Genomic DNA, 25,316 nt, shown 5'->3' on the forward strand with positions numbered 1-25,316 from the left:
CAACGGTTAGGATTGTTGCCGCGCAAGTAAAGCAAACTTAATTGTTATATAGAACACTTTATTTGACATGTTAGAACAAGACATTACACCCAAAGAATGTATCCAGAAGAAACATATAAATGATGTTCCTCAAAGAGGTCTTTGACATGTCGTTGACCTGTTGAGAGAGAGAGAGAGAGAACCCATTAGTTCAGTTATGGTCTGACAGGGTCTGAAAAGCATAAAACAAGACCGACCTCTTTTCGGGTTGTCCTGATTCACACATTGTCCACTACAGGGGCCACCAGTGGGACTACTGGCATCACAGATGACCACGTCACAATGGACAAAGACCTAGGAATCAAAGATTTTAAAAAAGGGATGATTGCCAGTCAAACAAAATTAACCAATAAAGATTGGGTGAACTTTGTTACCTGGCCCCTCGGCTCAACCGCATCCTCAGCGAAGGAAAACATATGGACCTCAAAGCGTTTGACGTGAGGGGGGAAGTGGACCCTGGCATCAGCTACCACCGGGTGGAAGACCACACGGTATGGATCCTCCGGGTTCTCACAGCTGCCAGTGTAGAGAGAGGGACTAAGTTAGGCACAAGAAAACGCTGTAAACCCCAACCGCCTTGTGTACGAAGTCTTATGGTGGTGTCACGACTGTCCTGTGAGGATCAGATCAATTTACAGGAGAAGTGGGTTCTTTCTCCCCCTCCAGTATGAACTAAAGGAATGTCTTTGTTAACAGGCTTTTCCCACCAAAACTCTTTTACCTTTGTCTTGAAAAAAGACAATTCTACATCCAACATGTATATTCAATTACATTGACATGAATGCATTCTCATGTGGTGAGATCTAAATGATCCAGAATGGTCAGACTACCTGAATATTGATCGTGGTTTAACCAAAAGTTGCCGAATATACAGTCGGTATCATCAACAACGCAATCATTTGAATTAAGAATTTCATGCAATTCTTCCGCTGTCGGAAAAATTGGTCACACAAAATAAATTCTACACCCACGGCATCGGATTCACACGTGGAGGACTTCTGTGAAGGGAGCAGCTCTACTATACAAAGTAACCGACGCATTGACAGTTTAGGCACACTTTTTAATTTGCATCTTTGGGAGGTTTCTTGTTTAACTGCCAGATATTAGCAAAAAGGGATTTGTGAAGAGAGACAAACGCCCACACCAGTACAAATCCACTTGATCTGACAGACGATGGCCAGAGCTTTCTCAGGATTTTGCACAACGATTTAAGCCAAGTATGATATAGTTGCACTTGAAGTGACAAATCTGAACTGCCCATTTCATGCACATGTGGTGTCTTTTCCTATGATATACAAAACATTTTCACACTGCTACCATTTAGTAAACAGCTGCAAAGTTACTCCCGTGACAGATGAGCCTTGTGTCCACATGGCCGCCGGAGCAAATTAAAATAGGGGTGCCAAATTTAAGTTTTTGCGACCATTTCCTAAAAACGGCAAAATTGCATGATTTGATAGCGTTTTGCAAACCCGATCCCCCAAATGAATGGTTTTGACCAATAAAGTTGCTTCACTACACTGCATCCAGTTACTGAAAAGGCACCCGCAAAATAAAGTGTCATTTGCCCATCTACCAAAGGTTGCAGTGTCCATTAAAATGTAGAAAAGTCATCTTTCAATATAGTTACCCAATTTCAATTCTTGAGATAAGATGGCAAAGTTAAAAATAGGCCAGCGGTTTCCATCTGTGGCGAAGTGCTCACCCAAATCAATGCTTATGACAAACCCAGCCAGCTACTCTTTTGAGTACTGTGCTGTAACATTTTTTTAGCTAGCAAGATGCTGCCACACTTGACCGTGGTATTTGTTCATGTTTAGCAACTCCCAATTAGCTCATTCCCCAGGTACAGGGAATTACATTGAAAGTGGCATCAACTTCTGGGGATCCTTTCAACTGATCCTATTCAGTTTCAAACATTAACTTCCATGCTGCACAGGCGTGTGAACCATCCTTTATGTTTAGTGCAATAACTGTTTTAAACGCAAGAGGTCACAATTCAACCCAAAACCAATCGGAAAGGCAAGCTAAGCTTGCCAGCCGCTCTTGATTTCCATTCGACTGACCATCAGTTCGGCACAACACTGAACTGTAGCAAACCAAAAGGATAACATTGAGTAAAAAGGTGTAGGTACAGGTAACGCCAACATAGTGTCTTAACCTTTTCACACGCGAGTTCCAAATATCTTCAACAGTCGCCCCAGTGGGAGTTTAGTTTATGCACGTGATGTCAGAATGCACTCACTGTTCCAAAATGTGGACAGATGACCTCAAACCAAGGCACACTACCTGGCAATTTTCTATAGGCCCTTTCAACGTCTAACTTTGCCTCATTAATTCCCAAAAGTAGCCCATTTCACGAGCCGGCCAAACTTTCCTTCAAGAGAAAGCCCAAGCATACAGACATTTGCACATCTAGTCAGAACAGGCCTGGCACATTTATTGCATTCCTATCAAAGTGCCTTATTTTCTGTGTAACGCATTGTCCTTTCTACTGTAGCATACCGTAAGTATAATGTACTTAACGTTTTATTCAGACAATGCGGTTTAGAGTCGTTTGTTGCATCATACGTTCTGTTCCAATGGTACGCTGCAGGGACCCCTCAGTGATAACAAACATGTGATCGTACGCGTAAAAAAATGGTTAATAGGGCCACCACGAACCACAATAGCTTCAATGCACCTTGGCATAGATTCTACAAGTGTCTTGAACGCAACACCATTCTTCCACGAGAAATTCCATCTTTTGTTGATGGTGATGTGAAACGCCGTCTCAGGCCCCACGCCAGAATCTCCCATACGTGTTAATTAAATTGGGTGGAGATCTGGTGACAGACCGCATACATTGTTTTAATGCTCAAACCATTGTGACCACTCATGACCTACGGATGGGGGCATAGCCACGGTAGCCAAAGTAAATGGCCTGCCAAGCATGATCGGTTGCTAATTACTCAGGAACCACACCTGTGGAATAACACTTGTTTAGGCCCAAAAAACAACAAGTTACCCATTAATGATGAGATTCCACCGGGGTCGGGAGTCGCGGTCCTCGTTGAGGGTGGCCCAGCAGTGGTCAAGCATCAGCGCAACCTTGGGGTCAGAGGACCTGGTCAGCTCCACCTCAAAGTGCAGAGGCTGTTTCAGGTATTTCACCACTGGATAGTCCTCCTCCTGGTAGAACGTGTTATACGAGGCGTCTGGAACACAGGACGAGACAACCGGGGTCGTGTTCAGTGGGCACAAAACAGCGAGGTACCATCTGAACTTGTCCATTGAGAAAGGCTCGTTTATCATATCCTGTTGTGCCGCGATGAACACTAATCACTTATAGCAAACGCTACTAGTAATATATCATATTTGTGCACGCTTACCCTGAGCGAGTCTCATTCTGACCATTAGTCGACCCGTCCCAGTCTCGGCAAAAGGCTCGTTGTCACGCGGCCTGGTGAGGAAGGCCAATGTGCGAGTGATGTTGACCACATAGTAGCAGGAAACCTTTAACCTAAAAAGAGGGATGTAGGCAACTTCAAGCAGTGGAGTGGACACACTGGTAGTAGAGGCACAAGTATTGAGCAATTGGTGAAGGAAGAAAAAACTACTATAAAAATCTAATAGCTACAATTGTGATGCGTAATGCACTCACTGATATTCGTCCTCTGAAGACGTCGTGGCATTCAGCTTCACCTCAAGTTCATCTGGCAAGGAGATTTCGTTCTCATACAGCATCACATTGTTGATAAACTATGTAGTAGAGGGGAATTGACTTATTACAGCCTGCAGAAGCAAACAGTCCGTAAATACACAGTACCCATCACCTCAGGGTAATAGTCATTTTACCTTCCTGGTGGTGCCACAGGAGTTGACAGTGAAGTGGAAGTAGGCGAAGCGATCGTCGCTGTAGGTGGGACCACAGGCGGGGTCGCTCAGGGTCAGTTGACCGGGGTTCAGATTGGGAGCAGACTCCACCTTCACCGCCAGCGCAGTCATCGTCCCATTAGAGAAACACTCTTGGAGGGGGGGGGGCAAAAGACATGTAGCTATCAGACCTGGATTCTGTGTTAATTGAGCTTGCCAAGCACAGTAGAACCAATGGAATAGCACCAAAAGTGCAAACCATGCCCATCTGGCACTACTATTAGACTCAGTATTTCCAAGGAACCCAGGTTTGGTAACCATGTCATACGACTATTTATCGGAAGTAATTGTTTGAGAACCAACCAGTCAGCGTTTTGAGGAAGCTGCAAGCCAGGGAAAAGTATTTGATGGTCATGTTGTTGTAAGGATTCAACAGAGCCACATCCAGTCTGCTCCTGACAGAGGACGAGTGAACCGACTGGGAACCAGTGGGAGAGTTCATTAGTCCAATATTGTATACAGGGTAAGGAAAGCGAGGCTAGCTGCAGCAATTTAGGTTAACATGTTTTGGGAGAGCATCGTACCTCAAACACTGCGTCCGGCGAAGAGAAGGGCAACGTGATGGTGAAGTCTGCGTCGCCCTCTGTTAAATACTGTTGAGCAAGCTCATGGTTAAGCAGCCGCTTGCCAACCAAGACCACGAAAAAGGGCTCTTGGTTGCTGTAGTCCACAGTGATGTGGAAGTTCTCCTGATCACAGTTGCCAGTGACTGAGGGTGGCACTACAAGGACAAACAGGGTTGTGTTCATTAAGCACAAAAAACAGGACTTGAACTTGTCCAAGAAGAAACCCTTGTTTTCGGTTGCAAAATCTTTTGCTACGGTGGGACTGAATAAACACGATCCTGGAAAATCAGGAACAGGACACTGGGTCCAAATACTCTAAAGCTTAACATTTTCTTTGTAGAGAGACCGCGTAGGAAAAGCCTACAGTATGGCTAGTTGGGCTCTCAAGTCCACCATGTGGCTTTCACTGCCAATTTCCTTTCAGGGCAATCATTAACGAGAGGAAACCATTCAACAGTAGTTTGGCGTAGTCCAGTTACATACCAATGTCCAGCAGTACAGCGTCCACAACGGCAGAGTGAGAGAAAGGAGCGTACTCTGGAAAGACGACCAGGCCGTAGATCAGCTGAAGAGTGAAGGTTGTGACACCTTGTTCCACCCTTTTCTGTAGTGAAGTTAAAAGCATCATTGTTGTAACAGAACTCTAGTCAACATCAAGTGACAACCAAGCACATATGGGGACTATTAAAACAATGTTGCCCTCATTCCTCTAAATCAAGCAGTATTGGCAAGTGAATGCATACAACTGCCAAAATAATGGAAACACTTGAGTAAATGAGGGATACAAAGTACATTTGCACCATCATTTCTATTTTGTTGGTGGCCCACTTATTAGGGCATGTAGCGTGTGGCTTTGCATTTAACAGAAACACACCTCCTTAAAGACCACCGGGTCTGAGAAGGGCACCTCCATCCTGAAGGTCTTCAAGGTGTTGTCCAGGGATCTCTGCTCCTGAACATTGAAGCCTCTGGCGTTGCACTCTGCAACAGTTAGCACCATGGTGGGAAAGGTGATGTTCAGCAGCTCCACATCAAGGTTGAAGGTCCCCAACTCAAGCACAAACACTGCCTGCTCAGGAACCGTGTCTAAGGGCGTGTCTGTTCATTGGCAAACATTTTGAAATGCGGTACAATGGAAGTCGAAAATGGACATTTGTTATTGGAGAAGTCCGGGTATTGCCTCCCCGTTTCAGTCTTGTGCCTAATGAACAACCCAGGCATCCCAAATTACCATAGGCACCATTTAACTAAACCAGACTCACAGTTGCGAACTTGTGGAGGCCTGGCCATCGGAGGTGTTGTGATAGGGAAGAGGACTTTGTATCTGGTGTCCTCGTGTGCGACCTCCTCGATCCACAGCAACTCAAGCATGGGCTCAATGGTGTAAGTGACAAAGTACTTGTCATCCTGAATATGGCTCTGTAAGGGAGACGAGTGATGCATTCAGGCTGTAATACACAATTGGAGTGCCAAAACAGGTTTTTAAAAAAAGCCTACCGGTTATCTGTGTGGTTTGTCCTCCAGCCGCTCGTAATTTAAAGACAAAATATCCAAAGGAAAGTATTGTTTACCAGACTTTAGAGAGCTGGTAGGTATATGGTTGTCAACTTGCATTTTCAAAGCAACCGACACGCAAATGTAAACAGTAGCCGAGTGTAACCGAGCGTTGCTTGCATTCAGTTGCCAGTGGCAAAGCTACCGGCTCCCTAAAAAGCCTGGTAAACAATACTTTAGTGTGGATATTGGTCTCAAATTTCAAGCGGTAGAGTATGTTTAAATGTAATTTTATGCAACATTCACACGATTTTGCAATCCAATGTGTCAGGCTGTATACACACCCACCGATCCATTGTATATTAGCCTGATTAAGCAGACAATTGCTCAATAAGAAACATTTTACACAAGACAACGTTTCTAGGAGTTTACCCATGAGAGATGGCAAAGGGTTACTGCAAAGCACTGACAACTGCTGCTGTAAAAAGGGCTCTACAAATAGATTTGACTTAGAAATTAAACAGGAACATTTTAGTCATCCAACGCTGACCTTGAAATAGCCGCCAACCGCCCCCACCGGAATTTCAACAATAATATGAGCCTCTGTGACTAAAACCGAGTAGTTTCTGGCAGCCATTTCCTCAGTGTCCAGCCTCTTAGCGTCAATTCCCATGTACACCTCCAACATGGTGAAGGCATCAGAGGAGAAAAGTGGGTCGATGTGCTTGGGCATGTACCAGGTGATCACTTCTGGAGTAAAGGCCACTGCCCCTGCAGTGAAACAAGAAGCCAAGTGCACATCATAACAGAACATTTTGCAACTGAAAACAAATGTGCCATTATTGAAAAAAAGTTCATCCCATTCAAAGACATTGTCCCAACTGAACACTACATAACACAAACGAAAGTCTTGTCTGGAGCCAATTAAGAAATGGGTTTATAGGTTCTTAAATTTGCCAAGTTAGTCCATTATTTCACACTCAACCTGGTGTTGGACAAACAGCCGTGGCATCTACGCGAGTCACCAGCCACTTCTGCTCAAAGAAGGTTGAGGTTGAGAGCACCCGCATCGGAACCCCAGCTACCTGTTCAGGGGGCAACCACACCAGGGCCGTGTTCAGTAGGGCACACCGTATTAACAATATGTTGCAGAGTTCAGGTAGGGCCACCGTTTGCTCTACTGAACATGACCCAGTTCATGGAGGAAGTGAGCTTACATTCTGGAGGTATGTCTCCTCTGCATTATGAGGGCTTCTTAACACCAGCCGGGTGGGAGTGTTGGCTATTGCATAGCCCTTTCTTTGGACCTCATCCACATTCATGACCTTCTTGCTAGGACTAAAAACGACTGCTGTCATTTTGTATCCTGAAGCAACAGCCTGTCTCAGGAAATGGAAACGTGAATTAAACAAACGCACATTTTGTTTAGCGCCATCCTGTCATTTTGTAGTGAAATTACAGAAACATGGCTACCTCAGCTCCTCTCCTTGCTTTCGGGCCTCCAGTGGGCTGTTCAGGGACGGTTTGGATGTCTGGAAGAGTCCTTCTGACAGACACCTAGAGAAGAAAGGCCATTATTCCCTATGCATTTTCTCCCTCCCATACAATAGGAACGCAATCTGTCCACTCGCCTCCTTAAATGCACTGAGAATAGGCCAAGATTCCTCGCCGCTAAAGTTGTCCTATGTGCATTTTGAAGAGGCGAGAGGAATTGAGAGACGGTCAAGACACAGAAGAAATGAAACACTGGACAATTGTAGCTCTAGACAGATCATTTAAGCTCCACTGTAAACATCTCCGTTGGGGCATGCTCTGCTCACTTGCCTCCATGTAGTTGCGGTCGCACAGAATCTCTCGGGAGGTCCAGGGGGTGTAGCTACAGGTTTTGCCCACTCTATACACAGGGTCTTCAGTCATGTGGTTTCCTGGCAGCCTGAACTGCATGACCAAGCTGAACATCTTATCATCCTAAAATTAAGGGGGGAAAAAAAAAAAGCCTCATTATATAGCAGAAAACAAATAATTCAGTTGACATTCATGCAAGTTAGAGACTGTGGCTATATGAATGCAGCTGCCACTGTATTGAAGCCACACTACAGGAGAAGAGCTCAGTAGTACACATCACTGCAGTCTGTATCAGAAAGTTGGCTGGCCCTCCATAAACTTCTGCTGTACCTTACTTCATCGTTAACTTAGAAGTAAGAGATACCAGACCCAGTCTCAGGGGTGGCTAACTATGGAGATCCACAGAGTTAAGTAAAACTGCTTAAATGTTTCTGGCACCGTACTTCTAATAACCTCCATGCTCTACGGCAACTCAGGCTGATTGAGGACCTTTTTACTGAAGAAAGTGTTTGTTTTCAATTATTTCATCTAGTGATGCAAATATTGACTTGTATCTTTGTGTATACAGGGCTCATCTGTAAAAGAGCCTGGCCTCAGCATGACTCCGTGTCAAAGGTTAAATAAAATGACGTTGTTACATTACGGGGTTGCAATTGCAGTGACACTGAAAGGCAAACTGTCCATTTGAAGTTAGAGCAAACACTACAGTGCTTAGGGTTACCATGGTCTGGGAAAAGCAGTTTTGAAGAGAAGCAAAAAATATGGCATTCCCCATTGGGTCAAATTTAAAGCTGAATCCACACTGAGTAGCAAGGCCAGGCGTCAGGTTTATGATTTGTGTGTCATCTGGAAGGGATGGAGATGGTGTGAACACAACAGTTGACAAACAATATCAATCCATGAATTATGAAAAGGAGAGAAAGAGAATCATACGAGACAAACTCACTGAAGACAGCGTCGACCTCTTCAAAAAGAGGAGCTACACTCAGACGAATAACGTTACCAAGGCATTCAGCATTGAGGTCATCTGGAATGGGAAAGCTTAGTTAAAAATCTAAAAAAGATATTGTCAAACGCTTAGTGCTTGAATTTGCAGGGTGCAAAATGCATACTTATAGAAGGCGTCTGTTGTGCTTGTATGCCCACAGCTGCCATCAATAGGCAAAACAACCTGTAAGGCATTTGACAAATTATTATGATTGATTGATTAAAAAAGGAGGAAGAAGACAACTCAAATGTTTGCGTCGCATAAGACTCTTCTAGGCCTGCTACTACTTACCCTGAGCCAAGGAAATTAACCATTGTAGAACAGAACTGTTTTGATGAAATACACAGCTACAGAATCTAATATTTGACCCAAGGTGTGCAGCCTACAGCCCAGGGGTATTCTACTTTTACCCTATGACAAAGGCTTCCCACACTCAGTCACCTGAACCCCAAAGGGCTGCACATTTTCTTTTTATTCCCCTAGCCCTACAAAGCTGATTCAAATAATCAACTAATCATCAAGCTTTGTTAATCTGAATCAGCTGTGTAGTGTTAGGACAAAAACCTAAATGCACACCAAGTTTGGGAAACGCTGCCCTACGAGCCTGCTGGTTTTCTGTTCTAACTGATAATTGAGGAAAATAAGAACAATCCGAAATTTCTTTTTGATACTGTCGCAAAGCTAACTAAAAAGCAGCATTCCCCTAGAGAGGATGGCTTTCACTTCAGCGGTAATAAATTCATGAACTTCTTTGAGGAAAAGATCATGATCATTAGAAAGCAAATTACGCACTCCTCTTTAAATCTGCGTATTCCTCCCAAAGCTCCGTTGTCCTGAGTCTGCACAACTCTGCCAGGACCTAGGATCAAGGGAGACACTAAAGTGTTTTAGTACTATATCTCTTGACACAATGATGAAAATAATCATGGCCTCTAAACCTTCAAGCTGCATACTGGACCCTATTCCAACTAAACTACTGAAAGAGCTGCTTCCTGTGCTTGGCCCTCCTATGTTGAACATAATAAACGGCTCTCTAACCACCGGATGTGTACCAAACTCACTAAAAGTGGCAGTAATAAAGCCTCTCTTGAAAAAGCCAAATCTTGACCCAGAAAATATAAAAAACGAATCGGCCTATATCGAATCTTCCATTCCTCTCAGAAAAAGCTGTTGCGCAGCAACTCACTGCCTTCCTAAAGACAAACAACGTATACGAAACGCTTCAGTCTGGTTTTGGACCCCATCATAGCACTGAGACTGCACTTGTGAAGGTGGTAAATGACGTTTTAATGGCATCAGACCGAGGCTCTGCATCTGTCCTCGTGCTCCTAGATCTTAGTGCTGCTTTTGATACCATCGATCACCACATTCTTTTGGAGCGATTGGAAACCCAAATTGCTCTACACGGACAAGTTCTGGCCTGGTTTAGATCTCATCTGTCGGAAAGATAGCAGTTTGCCTCTGAATGGTTTGTCCTCTGACAAATCAACTGTACATTTCGGTGTTCCTCAAGGTTCCGTTTTAGGACCACTATTGTTTTCACTATATATTTTACCTCTTGGGGATGTCATTCGAAAACATAATGTTAAATTTCACTGCTATGCGGATGACACACAGCTGTACATTTCAAAGAAACATGGTGAAGCCCCAAAATTGCCCTCGCTAGAAGCCTGTGTTTCAGACAGAAGGAAGTGGATGGCTGCAAACTTTCTACTTTTAAACTCGGACAAAACAGAGATGCTTGTTCTAGGTCCCAAGAAACAAAGAGATCTTCTGTTGAATCTGACAATTAATCTTGATGGTTGTACAGTCGTCTCAAATAAAACTGTGAAGGACCTCGGCGTTACTCTGGACCCTGATCTCTCTTTTGAAGAACATATCAAGACTGTTTCAAGGACAGCTTTTTTCCCATCTACGTAACATTGCAAAAATCTGAAACTTTCTGTCCAGAAATGATGCAGAAAAATGTATCCATGCTTTTGTTACTTCTAGGTTGGACTACTGCAATGCTCTACTTTCCGGCTACCCGGATAAAGCACTAAATAAACTTCAGTTAGTGCTAAATACGGCTGCTAGAATCCTGACTAGAACCAAAACATTTGATCATATTACTCCAGTGCTAGCCTCCCTACACTGGCTTCCTGTTAAGGCAAGGGCTGATTTCAAGGTTTTTCTGCTAACCTACAAAGCATTACATGGGCTTGCTCCTACCTATCTTTCCGATTTGGTCCTGCCGTACATACCTACACGTACGCTACGGTCACAAGACGCAGGCCTCCTAATTGTCCCTAGAATTTCTAAGCAAACAGCTGGAGGCAGGGCTTTCTTCTATAGAGCTCCATTTTTATGGAATGGTCTGCCTACCCATGTGAGAGACGCAGACTCGGTCTCAACCTTTAAGTCTTTACTGAAGACTCATCTCTTCAGGGGGTCCTATGATTGAGTGTAGTCTGGCCCAGGAGTGTGAAGGTGAACGGAAAGGCTCTGGAGCAACGAACCGCCCTTGCTGTCTCTGCCTGGCCGGTTCCCCTCTCTCCACTGGGATTCTCTGCCTCTAACCCTATTACAGGGGCTGAGTCACTGGCTTACTGGTGTTCTTCCATGCCGTCCCCTAGGAGGGGTGCGTCACTTGAGTGGGTTGAGTCACTGACGTGGTCTTCCTGTCTGGGTTGGCGCCCCCCCCCCCCCCCCTTGGGTTGTGCCGTGGCGGAGATCTTCGTGGGCTATACTCGCCCTTGTCTCAGGATGGTAAGTTGGTGGTTGAAGATATCCCTCTAGTGGTGTGGGGGCTGTGCTTTGACAAAGTGGGTGGGGTTATATCCTGCCTATTTGGCCCTGTCCGGGGGTATCATCGGATGGGGCCACAGTGTCTCCTGACCCCTCCTGTCTCAGCCTCCAGTATTTATGCTGCAGTAGTTTATGTGTCGGGGGGCTAGGGTCAGTCTGTTATATCTGGAGTATTTCTCCTGTCTTATCCGGTGTCCTGTGTGAATTTAAGTATGCTCTCTCTAATTCTTTCTTTCTTTCTCTCTCTCTCTCGGAGGACCTGAGCCCTAGGACCATGCCTCAGGACTACCTGGCATGATGACTCCTTGCTGTCCCAGACCTGCTGTTTTCAACTCTCTAGAGACAGCAGGAGCGGAAGAGATACTCTCAATAATCGGCTATGAAAAGCCAACTGACATTTACTCTTGAGGTGCTAACTTGTTGCACCCTCGACAACTACTGTGATTATTATTATTTGACCATGCTGGTCATTTATGAACATTTGAACATCTTGGCCATGTCCTGTTATAATCTCCACCCCGCACAGCCAGAAGAGGACTGGCCACCCCTCATAGCCTGGTTCCTCTCTAGGTTTCTTCCTAGGTTTTGGTCTTTCTAGGGAGTTTTTCCTAGCCACCGTGCTTCTACACCTGCATTACTTGCTGTTTGGGGTTTTAGGCTGGGTTTCTGTACAGCACTTTGAGATATCAGTTGATGTAAGAAGGGCTATATAAAGAAATTTGATTTGATAATGAATTACACCCACCTGGTGTCCCAGGTCTAGATCAGTGCCTGATTAGAGGAGAACAATGAAGAAATGCAGTGGATCTGGCTTTGAGGCCCAGAGGTGAGTTTGAGGGTTATAGCTGTTCCTGCTCCTCACACTTCACCGTTTGAGTAATTGAATGAGGGGTTGTGTGTGTAGTTGGGTTTAGCTCGGCTATTAGACTACTCTTTAGTAAAGGTCGAATAGTCTATTGTTCAGCTATTAGCCCAACTATTAGCACAACCGAATGGCTCGCTTGTGGGCGTGCTGGCAGGATAGGGCAGCGTCTTCAGTTGCGCGTCAAGAATTCTGCATACAGTAGCACGTTTGTATGAAGGTGTGGTTAATCACAGGCAAATTGTTATATGCTATGGAGGTACATTTGTGTCGAGAGCAAAACCTTTATTTTCAAATAATTCTTCTGAAAGCACATTCCCGCCCCCGACACAAAAGGATGTCAAAGCGGACACCTACGAAGATGGCATCTCAGGTAAGCGGCACTGGGCTGTATTGACGCATCCTAAAAAATGACATGTGCTGCTTTAGATTGAACGGTCATATCTCAGTTATTGTTTTCTTTACTTTCAGAGAGCGAGCTGACCTGAGGACCAGGCAGTGGAAGCTTTATTGCTGGCATAAAAAGTGTCCATAACCAGAGGTAATTAAACTGTTCTGTTTTTTTTCTCCATGTCTGCCTGTCTTGTTGTACATGGAACCTGTCTCACATGCATGAATTACAAAACCCTTAAGATGTCAGCTGCTAATTTACTCCACATAAACACAGCCATTTTCACTGGACTATCTGTTGCTGCCAAGTCATGATTTCCCTGGGGGTTAGCCTCACAATAACCAAGTGGTGAGAAACACAGCCCTCTATATTTAAATATTTCAGGTACACTCTGAAAGAAGATACTGTGTGACGCAGACACCTGTTGGCATTATCCTCGTGGGTCTGTTTTTCAGCTTAAAGTACTCTGTAGCCACTAAATCCTCTAGGTTATATCAGCTGTTTTGGTGAACCCCTCCCGCATCTGAACTGGCTGACAGAGGGCACAGAATGATCATAGGTGAGATGTCACTTGATTGAGTCAACACAAAGTATTATTAAAGACATGCTTTACATTGAAATCCCAGAGTTAATGATCCAAGGTCAGTTTTGCATTTCACCTCCTGATTTAAGATGACTGACCATGTTAATCATGCTCTCTCGTCTGCAGGTATGTTTTGATGTGAGAGGAAGCCAGTCCCGTCACTGGCCCCCCCAAGGTTAGGAGACAGGTCATCACAATTGCGCTGAGAGAATATTAGGGTAGCACTGTCATCCATGAATCATATGCCGTCTGCCGCTGTTCTTACCTCGTCTTCTAATGCACACCATACGTGCATTGAAGTACAGATTTGCCTACCTTTATTTAACTAGGCAAGTCAGTTAATGACGGCCTTGTTCAGGGGCAGATTTTTACCTTGTCGGCTCGGGGATTCGATCTTGCAACCTTCCGGTTACTAGTCCAACGCTCTGGCCGCCCAAGATTGAACTTGCATTTTAATTGTATTATTATAAATACACTTCAATAAAGCATTTCATATTCTCCACTGGTTGAAATACTAGCCGGTGTCCTCAGATATGCATAGGGTTTTTTTCCCCCCTTTATATGAATTACAAATCAATCATGTTTAGTCTATTGCATAGTTACACAATGTGTAATCATTGATATCCCAGGAGCAGTAAACAGTTGAAGTGTAATACATGCATGCAGACACCGCATCATTTAAACAATGGCGTTTGATATGACTGAAAAAGAATCTGTCATACCTGAACCGCACATGATCAGTGAATATAGTCAATGTACAGGCTACAATATGGGGACTTGCATCCTTGGCACAATATATTCTACTCTAGGCTTCATAGATTGGTATGAACTTTACGTTTTAGGGTCCATACCCAGATCGGCTACATAGTCATTTTTAATCCGACACAATAAGCAAGTAAATAGTTAGCCAGCTAGATTCTTTACATCCACTGTTTCACAAGACAACAGCCTGGTTTGCTGGTTCTCAGGAGTCCCTAAAAAGACAAATTCATTCTCCTAACACTAGCTAATTTACCTTTGACAAAATATAGACGCACATTAACATATTCCTCTCAAATTGTACATTTGCTTGACTCGTTAAGACACCTTCCATCTGTTTTGTCAGCCAGCTTCGTTGAACGCCACAAGGCAAGGGTGGCTCGCGTCAAAATTCGTCTTTGGAACGATTGGTCATAACAAAACCTTGGGACCCAAATGCATAATGAGTGCGCCAACTCCCCCTTGTGGTGGTCTGGAGCAATGAAGCTGGGTACCTCTAAGTCCCGCAACTTTTAAAGGAGGAACCACTGTCTCTTCACAGTCCCCGCTGTTCCGTAAGGTGTTTCTTTGAATCTGATCCTGAGATTGTGAAGAGACCTGTGGTGGCATATGCATGGGTAGTTTTAAAAAACAGACAGCTCGGTACATTCAGCTTGTCAACACTTCTTACAAAAACAAGTAGTGATGAAGTCAAGCTCTTCCCATTTGAGATTGACATGCATATCATTAATAAAGAAATGTCCATATTTGGATGGAAACCAAGCTAGTGAGAGGTATCAAGGAAAGTTGTAATTTCAGTTGAAAATTAACACCGCTGCGCTCCCTGGGGCCTGCATCCAACCACAGCCCTGCTGGCAAACCACCATCTGCTATAACATTGAGTCAGTTCTTCCTACTGGACATTGGAAAGCTTTTGTTTTCACACCTATTGTTTGTCCTAGACGGGAAATTAGTGTGCAACACTTATCTCCGGTGGATGGTTCAGAGTTCCATGCTTACAAAAGGGTTGATTGATACACGTCAGATGACAAGCCTACTACGTCCACTAAAGTACATGCGCCGTGGTGTTAAATGCAAATCAGATACAATTAAGGTAGCTCCAACGGTTAGGATTGTTGCCGCGCAAGTAAAGCAAACTTAATTGTTATATAGAACACTTTATTTGACATGTTAGAACAAGACATTACACCCAAAGAATGTATCCAGAAGAAACATATAAATGATGTTCCTCAAAGAGGTCTTTGACATGTCGTTGACCTGTTGAGAGAGAGAGAGAGAACCCATTAGTTCAGTTATGGTCTGACAGGGTCTGAAAAGCATAAAACAAGACCGACCTCTTTTCGGGTTGTCCTGATTCACACATTGTCCACTACAGGGGCCACCAGTGGGACTACTGGCATCACAGATGACCACGTCACAATGGACAAAGACCTAGGAATCAAAGATTTTAAAAAAGGGATGATTGCCAGTCAAACAAAATTAACCAATAAAGATTGGGTGAACTTTGTTACCTGGCCCCTCGGCTCAACCGCATCCTCAGCGAAGGAAAACATATGGACCTCAAAGCGTTTGACGTGAGGGGGGAAGTGGACCCTGGCATCAGCTACCACCGGGTGGAAGACCACACGGTATGGATCCTCCGGGTTCTCACAGCTGCCAGTGTAGAGAGAGGGACTAAGTTAGGCACAAGAAAACGCTGTAAACCCCAACCGCCTTGTGTACGAAGTCTTATGGTGGTGTCACGACTGTCCTGTGAGGATCAGATCAATTTACAGGAGAAGTGGGTTCTTTCTCCCCCTCCAGTATGAACTAAAGGAATGTCTTTGTTAACAGGCTTTTCCCACCAAAACTCTTTTACCTTTGTCTTGAAAAAAGACAATTCTACATCCAACATGTATATTCAATTACATTGACATGAATGCATTCTCATGTGGTGAGATCTAAATGATCCAGAATGGTCAGACTACCTGAATATTGATCGTGGTTTAACCAAAAGTTGCCGAATATACAGTCGGTATCATCAACAACGCAATCATTTGAATTAAGAATTTCATGCAATTCTTCCGCTGTCGGAAAAATTGGTCACACAAAATAAATTCTACACCCACGGCATCGGATTCACACGTGGAGGACTTCTGTGAAGGGAGCAGCTCTACTATACAAAGTAACCGACGCATTGACAGTTTAGGCACACTTTTTAATTTGCATCTTTGGGAGGTTTCTTGTTTAACTGCCAGATATTAGCAAAAAGGGATTTGTGAAGAGAGACAAACGCCCACACCAGTACAAATCCACTTGATCTGACAGACGATGGCCAGAGCTTTCTCAGGATTTTGCACAACGATTTAAGCCAAGTATGATATAGTTGCACTTGAAGTGACAAATCTGAACTGCCCATTTCATGCACATGTGGTGTCTTTTCCTATGATATACAAAACATTTTCACACTGCTACCATTTAGTAAACAGCTGCAAAGTTACTCCCGTGACAGATGAGCCTTGTGTCCACATGGCCGCCGGAGCAAATTAAAATAGGGGTGCCAAATTTAAGTTTTTGCGACCATTTCCTAAAAACGGCAAAATTGCATGATTTGATAGCGTTTTGCAAACCCGATCCCCCAAATGAATGGTTTTGACCAATAAAGTTGCTTCACTACACTGCATCCAGTTACTGAAAAGGCACCCGCAAAATAAAGTGTCATTTGCCCATCTACCAAAGGTTGCAGTGTCCATTAAAATGTAGAAAAGTCATCTTTCAATATAGTTACCCAATTTCAATTCTTGAGATAAGATGGCAAAGTTAAAAATAGGCCAGCGGTTTCCATCTGTGGCGAAGTGCTCACCCAAATCAATGCTTATGACAAACCCAGCCAGCTACTCTTTTGAGTACTGTGCTGTAACATTTTTTTAGCTAGCAAGATGCTGCCACACTTGACCGTGGTATTTGTTCATGTTTAGCAACTCCCAATTAGCTCATTCCCCAGGTACAGGGAATTACATTGAAAGTGGCATCAACTTCTGGGGATCCTTTCAACTGATCCTATTCAGTTTCAAACATTAACTTCCATGCTGCACAGGCGTGTGAACCATCCTTTATGTTTAGTGCAATAACTGTTTTAAACGCAAGAGGTCACAATTCAACCCAAAACCAATCGGAAAGGCAAGCTAAGCTTGCCAGCCGCTCTTGATTTCCATTCGACTGACCATCAGTTCGGCACAACACTGAACTGTAGCAAACCAAAAGGATAACATTGAGTAAAAAGGTGTAGGTACAGGTAACGCCAACATAGTGTCTTAACCTTTTCACACGCGAGTTCCAAATATCTTCAACAGTCGCCCCAGTGGGAGTTTAGTTTATGCACGTGATGTCAGAATGCACTCACTGTTCCAAAATGTGGACAGATGACCTCAAACCAAGGCACACTACCTGGCAATTTTCTATAGGCCCTTTCAACGTCTAACTTTGCCTCATTAATTCCCAAAAGTAGCCCATTTCACGAGCCGGCCAAACTTTCCTTCAAGAGAAAGCCCAAGCATACAGACATTTGCACATCTAGTCAGAACAGGCCTGGCACATTTATTGCATTCCTATCAAAGTGCCTTATTTTCTGTGTAACGCATTGTCCTTTCTACTGTAGCATACCGTAAGTATAATGTACTTAACGTTTTATTCAGACAATGCGGTTTAGAGTCGTTTGTTGCATCATACGTTCTGTTCCAATGGTACGCTGCAGGGACCCCTCAGTGATAACAAACATGTGATCGTACGCGTAAAAAAATGGTTAATAGGGCCACCACGAACCACAATAGCTTCAATGCACCTTGGCATAGATTCTACAAGTGTCTTGAACGCAACACCATTCTTCCACGAGAAATTCCATCTTTTGTTGATGGTGATGTGAAACGCCGTCTCAGGCCCCACGCCAGAATCTCCCATACGTGTTAATTAAATTGGGTGGAGATCTGGTGACAGACCGCATACATTGTTTTAATGCTCAAACCATTGTGACCACTCATGACCTACGGATGGGGGCATAGCCACGGTAGCCAAAGTAAATGGCCTGCCAAGCATGATCGGTTGCTAATTACTCAGGAACCACACCTGTGGAATAACACTTGTTTAGGCCCAAAAAACAACAAGTTACCCATTAATGATGAGATTCCACCGGGGTCGGGAGTCGCGGTCCTCGTTGAGGGTGGCCCAGCAGTGGTCAAGCATCAGCGCAACCTTGGGGTCAGAGGACCTGGTCAGCTCCACCTCAAAGTGCAGAGGCTGTTTCAGGTATTTCACCACTGGATAGTCCTCCTCCTGGTAGAACGTGTTATACGAGGCGTCTGGAACACAGGACGAGACAACCGGGGTCGTGTTCAGTGGGCACAAAACAGCGAGGTACCATCTGAACTTGTCCATTGAGAAAGGCTCGTTTATCATATCCTGTTGTGCCGCGATGAACACTAATCACTTATAGCAAACGCTACTAGTAATATATCATATTTGTGCACGCTTACCCTGAGCGAGTCTCATTCTGACCATTAGTCGACCCGTCCCAGTCTCGGCAAAAGGCTCGTTGTCACGCGGCCTGGTGAGGAAGGCCAATGTGCGAGTGATGTTGACCACATAGTAGCAGGAAACCTTTAACCTAAAAAGAGGGATGTAGGCAACTTCAAGCAGTGGAGTGGACACACTGGTAGTAGAGGCACAAGTATTGAGCAATTGGTGAAGGAAGAAAAAACTACTATAAAAATCTAATAGCTACAATTGTGATGCGTAATGCACTCACTGATATTCGTCCTCTGAAGACGTCGTGGCATTCAGCTTCACCTCAAGTTCATCTGGCAAGGAGATTTCGTTCTCATACAGCATCACATTGTTGATAAACTATGTAGTAGAGGGGAATTGACTTATTACAGCCTGCAGAAGCAAACAGTCCGTAAATACACAGTACCCATCACCTCAGGGTAATAGTCATTTTACCTTCCTGGTGGTGCCACAGGAGTTGACAGTGAAGTGGAAGTAGGCGAAGCGATCGTCGCTGTAGGTGGGACCACAGGCGGGGTCGCTCAGGGTCAGTTGACCGGGGTTCAGATTGGGAGCAGACTCCACCTTCACCGCCAGCGCAGTCATCGTCCCATTAGAGAAACACTCTTGGAGGGGGGGGGGCAAAAGACATGTAGCTATCAGACCTGGATTCTGTGTTAATTGAGCTTGCCAAGCACAGTAGAACCAATGGAATAGCACCAAAAGTGCAAACCATGCCCATCTGGCACTACTATTAGACTCAGTATTTCCAAGGAACCCAGGTTTGGTAACCATGTCATACGACTATTTATCGGAAGTAATTGTTTGAGAACCAACCAGTCAGCGTTTTGAGGAAGCTGCAAGCCAGGGAAAAGTATTTGATGGTCATGTTGTTGTAAGGATTCAACAGAGCCACATCCAGTCTGCTCCTGACAGAGGACGAGTGAACCGACTGGGAACCAGTGGGAGAGTTCATTAGTCCAATATTGTATACAGGGTAAGGAAAGCGAGGCTAGCTGCAGCAATTTAGGTTAACATGTTTTGGGAGAGCATCGTACCTCAAACACTGCGTCCGGCGAAGAGAAGGGCAACGTGATGGTGAAGTCTGCGTCGCCCTCTGTTAAATACTGTTGAGCAAGCTCATGGTTAAGCAGCCGCTTGCCAACCAAGACCACGAAAAAGGGCTCTTGGTTGCTGTAGTCCACAGTGATGTGGAAGTTCTCCTGATCACAGTTGCCAGTGACTGAGGGTGGCACTACAAGGACAAACAGGGTTGTGTTCATTAAGCACAAAAAACAGGACTTGAACTTGTCCAAGAAGAAACCCTTGTTTTCGGTTGCAAAATCTTTTGCTACGGTGGGACTGAATAAACACGATCCTGGAAAATCAGGAACAGGACACTGGGTCCAAATACTCTAAAGCTTAACATTTTCTTTGTAGAGAGACCGCGTAGGAAAAGCCTACAGTATGGCTAGTTGGGCTCTCAAGTCCACCATGTGGCTTTCACTGCCAATTTCCTTTCAGGGCAATCATTAACGAGAGGAAACCATTCAACAGTAGTTTGGCGTAGTCCAGTTACATACCAATGTCCAGCAGTACAGCGTCCACAACGGCAGAGTGAGAGAAAGGAGCGTACTCTGGAAAGACGACCAGGCCGTAGATCAGCTGAAGAGTGAAGGTTGTGACACCTTGTTCCACCCTTTTCTGTAGTGAAGTTAAAAGCATCATTGTTGTAACAGAACTCTAGTCAACATCAAGTGACAACCAAGCACATATGGGGACTATTAAAACAATGTTGCCCTCATTCCTCTAAATCAAGCAGTATTGGCAAGTGAATGCATACAACTGCCAAAATAATGGAAACACTTGAGTAAATGAGGGATACAAAGTACATTTGCACCATCATTTCTATTTTGTTGGTGGCCCACTTATTAGGGCATGTAGCGTGTGGCTTTGCATTTAACAGAAACACACCTCCTTAAAGACCACCGGGTCTGAGAAGGGCACCTCCATCCTGAAGGTCTTCAAGGTGTTGTCCAGGGATCTCTGCTCCTGAACATTGAAGCCTCTGGCGTTGCACTCTGCAACAGTTAGCACCATGGTGGGAAAGGTGATGTTCAGCAGCTCCACATCAAGGTTGAAGGTCCCCAACTCAAGCACAAACACTGCCTGCTCAGGAACCGTGTCTAAGGGCGTGTCTGTTCATTGGCAAACATTTTGAAATGCGGTACAATGGAAGTCGAAAATGGACATTTGTTATTGGAGAAGTCCGGGTATTGCCTCCCCGTTTCAGTCTTGTGCCTAATGAACAACCCAGGCATCCCAAATTACCATAGGCACCATTTAACTAAACCAGACTCACAGTTGCGAACTTGTGGAGGCCTGGCCATCGGAGGTGTTGTGATAGGGAAGAGGACTTTGTATCTGGTGTCCTCGTGTGCGACCTCCTCGATCCACAGCAACTCAAGCATGGGCTCAATGGTGTAAGTGACAAAGTACTTGTCATCCTGAATATGGCTCTGTAAGGGAGACGAGTGATGCATTCAGGCTGTAATACACAATTGGAGTGCCAAAACAGGTTTTTAAAAAAAGCCTACCGGTTATCTGTGTGGTTTGTCCTCCAGCCGCTCGTAATTTAAAGACAAAATATCCAAAGGAAAGTATTGTTTACCAGACTTTAGAGAGCTGGTAGGTATATGGTTGTCAACTTGCATTTTCAAAGCAACCGACACGCAAATGTAAACAGTAGCCGAGTGTAACCGAGCGTTGCTTGCATTCAGTTGCCAGTGGCAAAGCTACCGGCTCCCTAAAAAGCCTGGTAAACAATACTTTAGTGTGGATATTGGTCTCAAATTTCAAGCGGTAGAGTATGTTTAAATGTAATTTTATGCAACATTCACACGATTTTGCAATCCAATGTGTCAGGCTGTATACACACCCACCGATCCATTGTATATTAGCCTGATTAAGCAGACAATTGCTCAATAAGAAACATTTTACACAAGACAACGTTTCTAGGAGTTTACCCATGAGAGATGGCAAAGGGTTACTGCAAAGCACTGACAACTGCTGCTGTAAAAAGGGCTCTACAAATAGATTTGACTTAGAAATTAAACAGGAACATTTTAGTCATCCAACGCTGACCTTGAAATAGCCGCCAACCGCCCCCACCGGAATTTCAACAATAATATGAGCCTCTGTGACTAAAACCGAGTAGTTTCTGGCAGCCATTTCCTCAGTGTCCAGCCTCTTAGCGTCAATTCCCATGTACACCTCCAACATGGTGAAGGCATCAGAGGAGAAAAGTGGGTCGATGTGCTTGGGCATGTACCAGGTGATCACTTCTGGAGTAAAGGCCACTGCCCCTGCAGTGAAACAAGAAGCCAAGTGCACATCATAACAGAACATTTTGCAACTGAAAACAAATGTGCCATTATTGAAAAAAAGTTCATCCCATTCAAAGACATTGTCCCAACTGAACACTACATAACACAAACGAAAGTCTTGTCTGGAGCCAATTAAGAAATGGGTTTATAGGTTCTTAAATTTGCCAAGTTAGTCCATTATTTCACACTCAACCTGGTGTTGGACAAACAGCCGTGGCATCTACGCGAGTCACCAGCCACTTCTGCTCAAAGAAGGTTGAGGTTGAGAGCACCCGCATCGGAACCCCAGCTACCTGTTCAGGGGGCAACCACACCAGGGCCGTGTTCAGTAGGGCACACCGTATTAACAATATGTTGCAGAGTTCAGGTAGGGCCACCGTTTGCTCTACTGAACATGACCCAGTTCATGGAGGAAGTGAGCTTACATTCTGGAGGTATGTCTCCTCTGCATTATGAGGGCTTCTTAACACCAGCCGGGTGGGAGTGTTGGCTATTGCATAGCCCTTTCTTTGGACCTCATCCACATTCATGACCTTCTTGCTAGGACTAAAAACGACTGCTGTCATTTTGTATCCTGAAGCAACAGCCTGTCTCAGGAAATGGAAACGTGAATTAAACAAACGCACATTTTGTTTAGCGCCATCCTGTCATTTTGTAGTGAAATTACAGAAACATGGCTACCTCAGCTCCTCTCCTTGCTTTCGGGCCTCCAGTGGGCTGTTCAGGGACGGTTTGGATGTCTGGAAGAGTCCTTCTGACAGACACCTAGAGAAGAAAGGCCATTATTCCCTATGCATTTTCTCCCTCCCATACAATAGGAACGCAATCTGTCCACTCGCCTCCTTAAATGCACTGAGAATAGGCCAAGATTCCTCGCCGCTAAAGTTGTCCTATGTGCATTTTGAAGAGGCGAGAGGAATTGAGAGACGGTCAAGACACAGAAGAAATGAAACACTGGACAATTGTAGCTCTAGACAGATCATTTAAGCTCCACTGTAAACATCTCCGTTGGGGCATGCTCTGCTCACTTGCCTCCATGTAGTTGCGGTCGCACAGAATCTCTCGGGAGGTCCAGGGGGTGTAGCTACAGGTTTTGCCCACTCTATACACAGGGTCTTCAGTCATGTGGTTTCCTGGCAGCCTGAACTGCATGACCAAGCTGAACATCTTATCATCCTAAAATTAAGGGGGGAAAAAAAAAAAGCCTCATTATATAGCAGAAAACAAATAATTCAGTTGACATTCATGCAAGTTAGAGACTGTGGCTATATGAATGCAGCTGCCACTGTATTGAAGCCACACTACAGGAGAAGAGCTCAGTAGTACACATCACTGCAGTCTGTATCAGAAAGTTGGCTGGCCCTCCATAAACTTCTGCTGTACCTTACTTCATCGTTAACTTAGAAGTAAGAGATACCAGACCCAGTCTCAGGGGTGGCTAACTATGGAGATCCACAGAGTTAAGTAAAACTGCTTAAATGTTTCTGGCACCGTACTTCTAATAACCTCCATGCTCTACGGCAACTCAGGCTGATTGAGGACCTTTTTACTGAAGAAAGTGTTTGTTTTCAATTATTTCATCTAGTGATGCAAATATTGACTTGTATCTTTGTGTATACAGGGCTCATCTGTAAAAGAGCCTGGCCTCAGCATGACTCCGTGTCAAAGGTTAAATAAAATGACGTTGTTACATTACGGGGTTGCAATTGCAGTGACACTGAAAGGCAAACTGTCCATTTGAAGTTAGAGCAAACACTACAGTGCTTAGGGTTACCATGGTCTGGGAAAAGCAGTTTTGAAGAGAAGCAAAAAATATGGCATTCCCCATTGGGTCAAATTTAAAGCTGAATCCACACTGAGTAGCAAGGCCAGGCGTCAGGTTTATGATTTGTGTGTCATCTGGAAGGGATGGAGATGGTGTGAACACAACAGTTGACAAACAATATCAATCCATGAATTATGAAAAGGAGAGAAAGAGAATCATACGAGACAAACTCACTGAAGACAGCGTCGACCTCTTCAAAAAGAGGAGCTACACTCAGACGAATAACGTTACCAAGGCATTCAGCATTGAGGTCATCTGGAATGGGAAAGCTTAGTTAAAAATCTAAAAAATATATTGTCAAACGCTTAGTGCTTGAATTTGCAGGGTGCAAAATGCATACTTATAGAAGGCGTCTGTTGTGCTTGTATGCCCACAGCTGCCATCAATAGGCAAAACAACCTGTAAGGCATTTGACAAATTATTATGATTGATTGATTAAAAAAGGAGGAAGAAGACAACTCAAATGTTTGCGTCGCATAAGACTCTTCTAGGCCTGCTACTACTTACCCTGAGCCAAGGAAATTAACCATTGTAGAACAGAACTGTTTTGATGAAATACACAGCTACAGAATCTAATATTTGACCCAAGGTGTGCAGCCTACAGCCCAGGGGTATTCTACTTTTACCCTATGACAAAGGCTTCCCACACTCAGTCACCTGAACCCCAAAGGGCTGCACATTTTCTTTTTATTCCCCTAGCCCTACAAAGCTGATTCAAATAATCAACTAATCATCAAGCTTTGTTAATCTGAATCAGCTGTGTAGTGTTAGGACAAAAAAAAATATTAGGCTACTGTTAAATTTTAGAAGGGTACTCTTCCCTGTCTCCCTTTATTCATTCATGTCAGGGGCCATGGGCAGGTGCACCTCGGCTCAAGTTAATAGAACTCCCTCATTAGCAGCACAACATTCTTTCACAGGTGAAACGCATAATTCTACGATTGTAGCCCAGACATAGAGAATGATAGAGGCCTCTAATGGCCAAAATGCTGCATTTGCATGGGCTTTCACCATTTTAATGTAGTCAACTGGGTGGAACTTCCAACTTCATTTGCTGATCCCTACTGGTGACCCTGTTGAAGTCATGTCCAATCAGGTCATCAGAAGGGCTCAGACAATCGTGAAGAAGAAATGTTACTACTTTAATATGAAGATAGCCTCAATGGCGCTGCCCATGCTGTCACAGACACTAAATTGGCACAAATAGAAAGATGAGTCTTTTATCTATCTCTATGAGGCAAGACAATTGTCATTCAGGATTAAAAGGCGACTGCACTTCCTGAGTTGGCCTTAGCTGTGTTCCAATACTCATACAAACCACACATTTACATTACATTTACATTTAAGTCATTTAGCGG

The 25,316-nt window shown here is 44.3% G+C and overlaps 2 protein-coding genes across 4 annotated transcripts; both read right to left on the minus strand.

Moving 5' to 3' along the window:
* Positions 1-41: 41 nt before the first annotated feature.
* On the minus strand, positions 42-9,280 carry LOC145879860 (uncharacterized). 2 transcript variants are annotated; one of them, XM_082976734.1, is made up of 21 exons: positions 9,139-9,280; positions 8,972-9,030; positions 8,806-8,886; positions 8,581-8,705; positions 7,839-7,982; positions 7,488-7,571; positions 7,232-7,393; positions 7,000-7,099; positions 6,565-6,785; positions 5,783-5,939; positions 5,395-5,606; positions 5,004-5,124; positions 4,479-4,675; positions 4,258-4,372; positions 3,877-4,046; positions 3,683-3,780; positions 3,411-3,541; positions 3,047-3,236; positions 414-555; positions 237-333; positions 42-157 (listed from the first exon to the last, which is right to left on the minus strand). In XM_082976734.1, the coding sequence occupies exons 1-21, from the start codon at positions 9,159-9,161 to the stop codon at positions 84-86; spliced, it is 2,703 nt and encodes a 900-aa protein (XP_082832860.1). In that variant the 5' UTR covers positions 9,162-9,280; the 3' UTR covers positions 42-83. The 2 variants fall into 2 exon arrangements, with proteins under 2 accessions (XP_082832860.1, XP_082832859.1); XM_082976733.1 differs by having other exon boundaries at positions 5,395-5,618.
* Positions 9,281-15,370: 6,090 nt separating this feature from the next.
* LOC145879861 (uncharacterized) lies at positions 15,371-24,607 on the minus strand. Of its 2 annotated transcripts, none has more exons than XM_082976737.1 (21): positions 24,466-24,607; positions 24,299-24,357; positions 24,133-24,213; positions 23,908-24,032; positions 23,166-23,309; positions 22,815-22,898; positions 22,559-22,720; positions 22,327-22,426; positions 21,892-22,112; positions 21,110-21,266; positions 20,722-20,933; positions 20,331-20,451; positions 19,806-20,002; positions 19,585-19,699; positions 19,204-19,373; positions 19,010-19,107; positions 18,738-18,868; positions 18,374-18,563; positions 15,741-15,882; positions 15,564-15,660; positions 15,371-15,486 (listed from the first exon to the last, which is right to left on the minus strand). In XM_082976737.1, exons 1-21 carry the CDS (start codon positions 24,486-24,488, stop codon positions 15,413-15,415), a joined length of 2,703 nt encoding a protein of 900 aa, XP_082832863.1. In that variant the 5' UTR covers positions 24,489-24,607; the 3' UTR covers positions 15,371-15,412. The 2 variants fall into 2 exon arrangements, with proteins under 2 accessions (XP_082832863.1, XP_082832862.1); XM_082976736.1 differs by having other exon boundaries at positions 20,722-20,945.
* Positions 24,608-25,316: the final 709 nt, after the last annotated feature.

This window comes from Salmo salar, chromosome 06 (genome assembly GCF_965601325.2).
Source record: "Salmo salar chromosome 06, fSalSal1, whole genome shotgun sequence".
Lineage (NCBI taxonomy): Eukaryota > Metazoa > Chordata > Actinopteri > Salmoniformes > Salmonidae > Salmo > Salmo salar.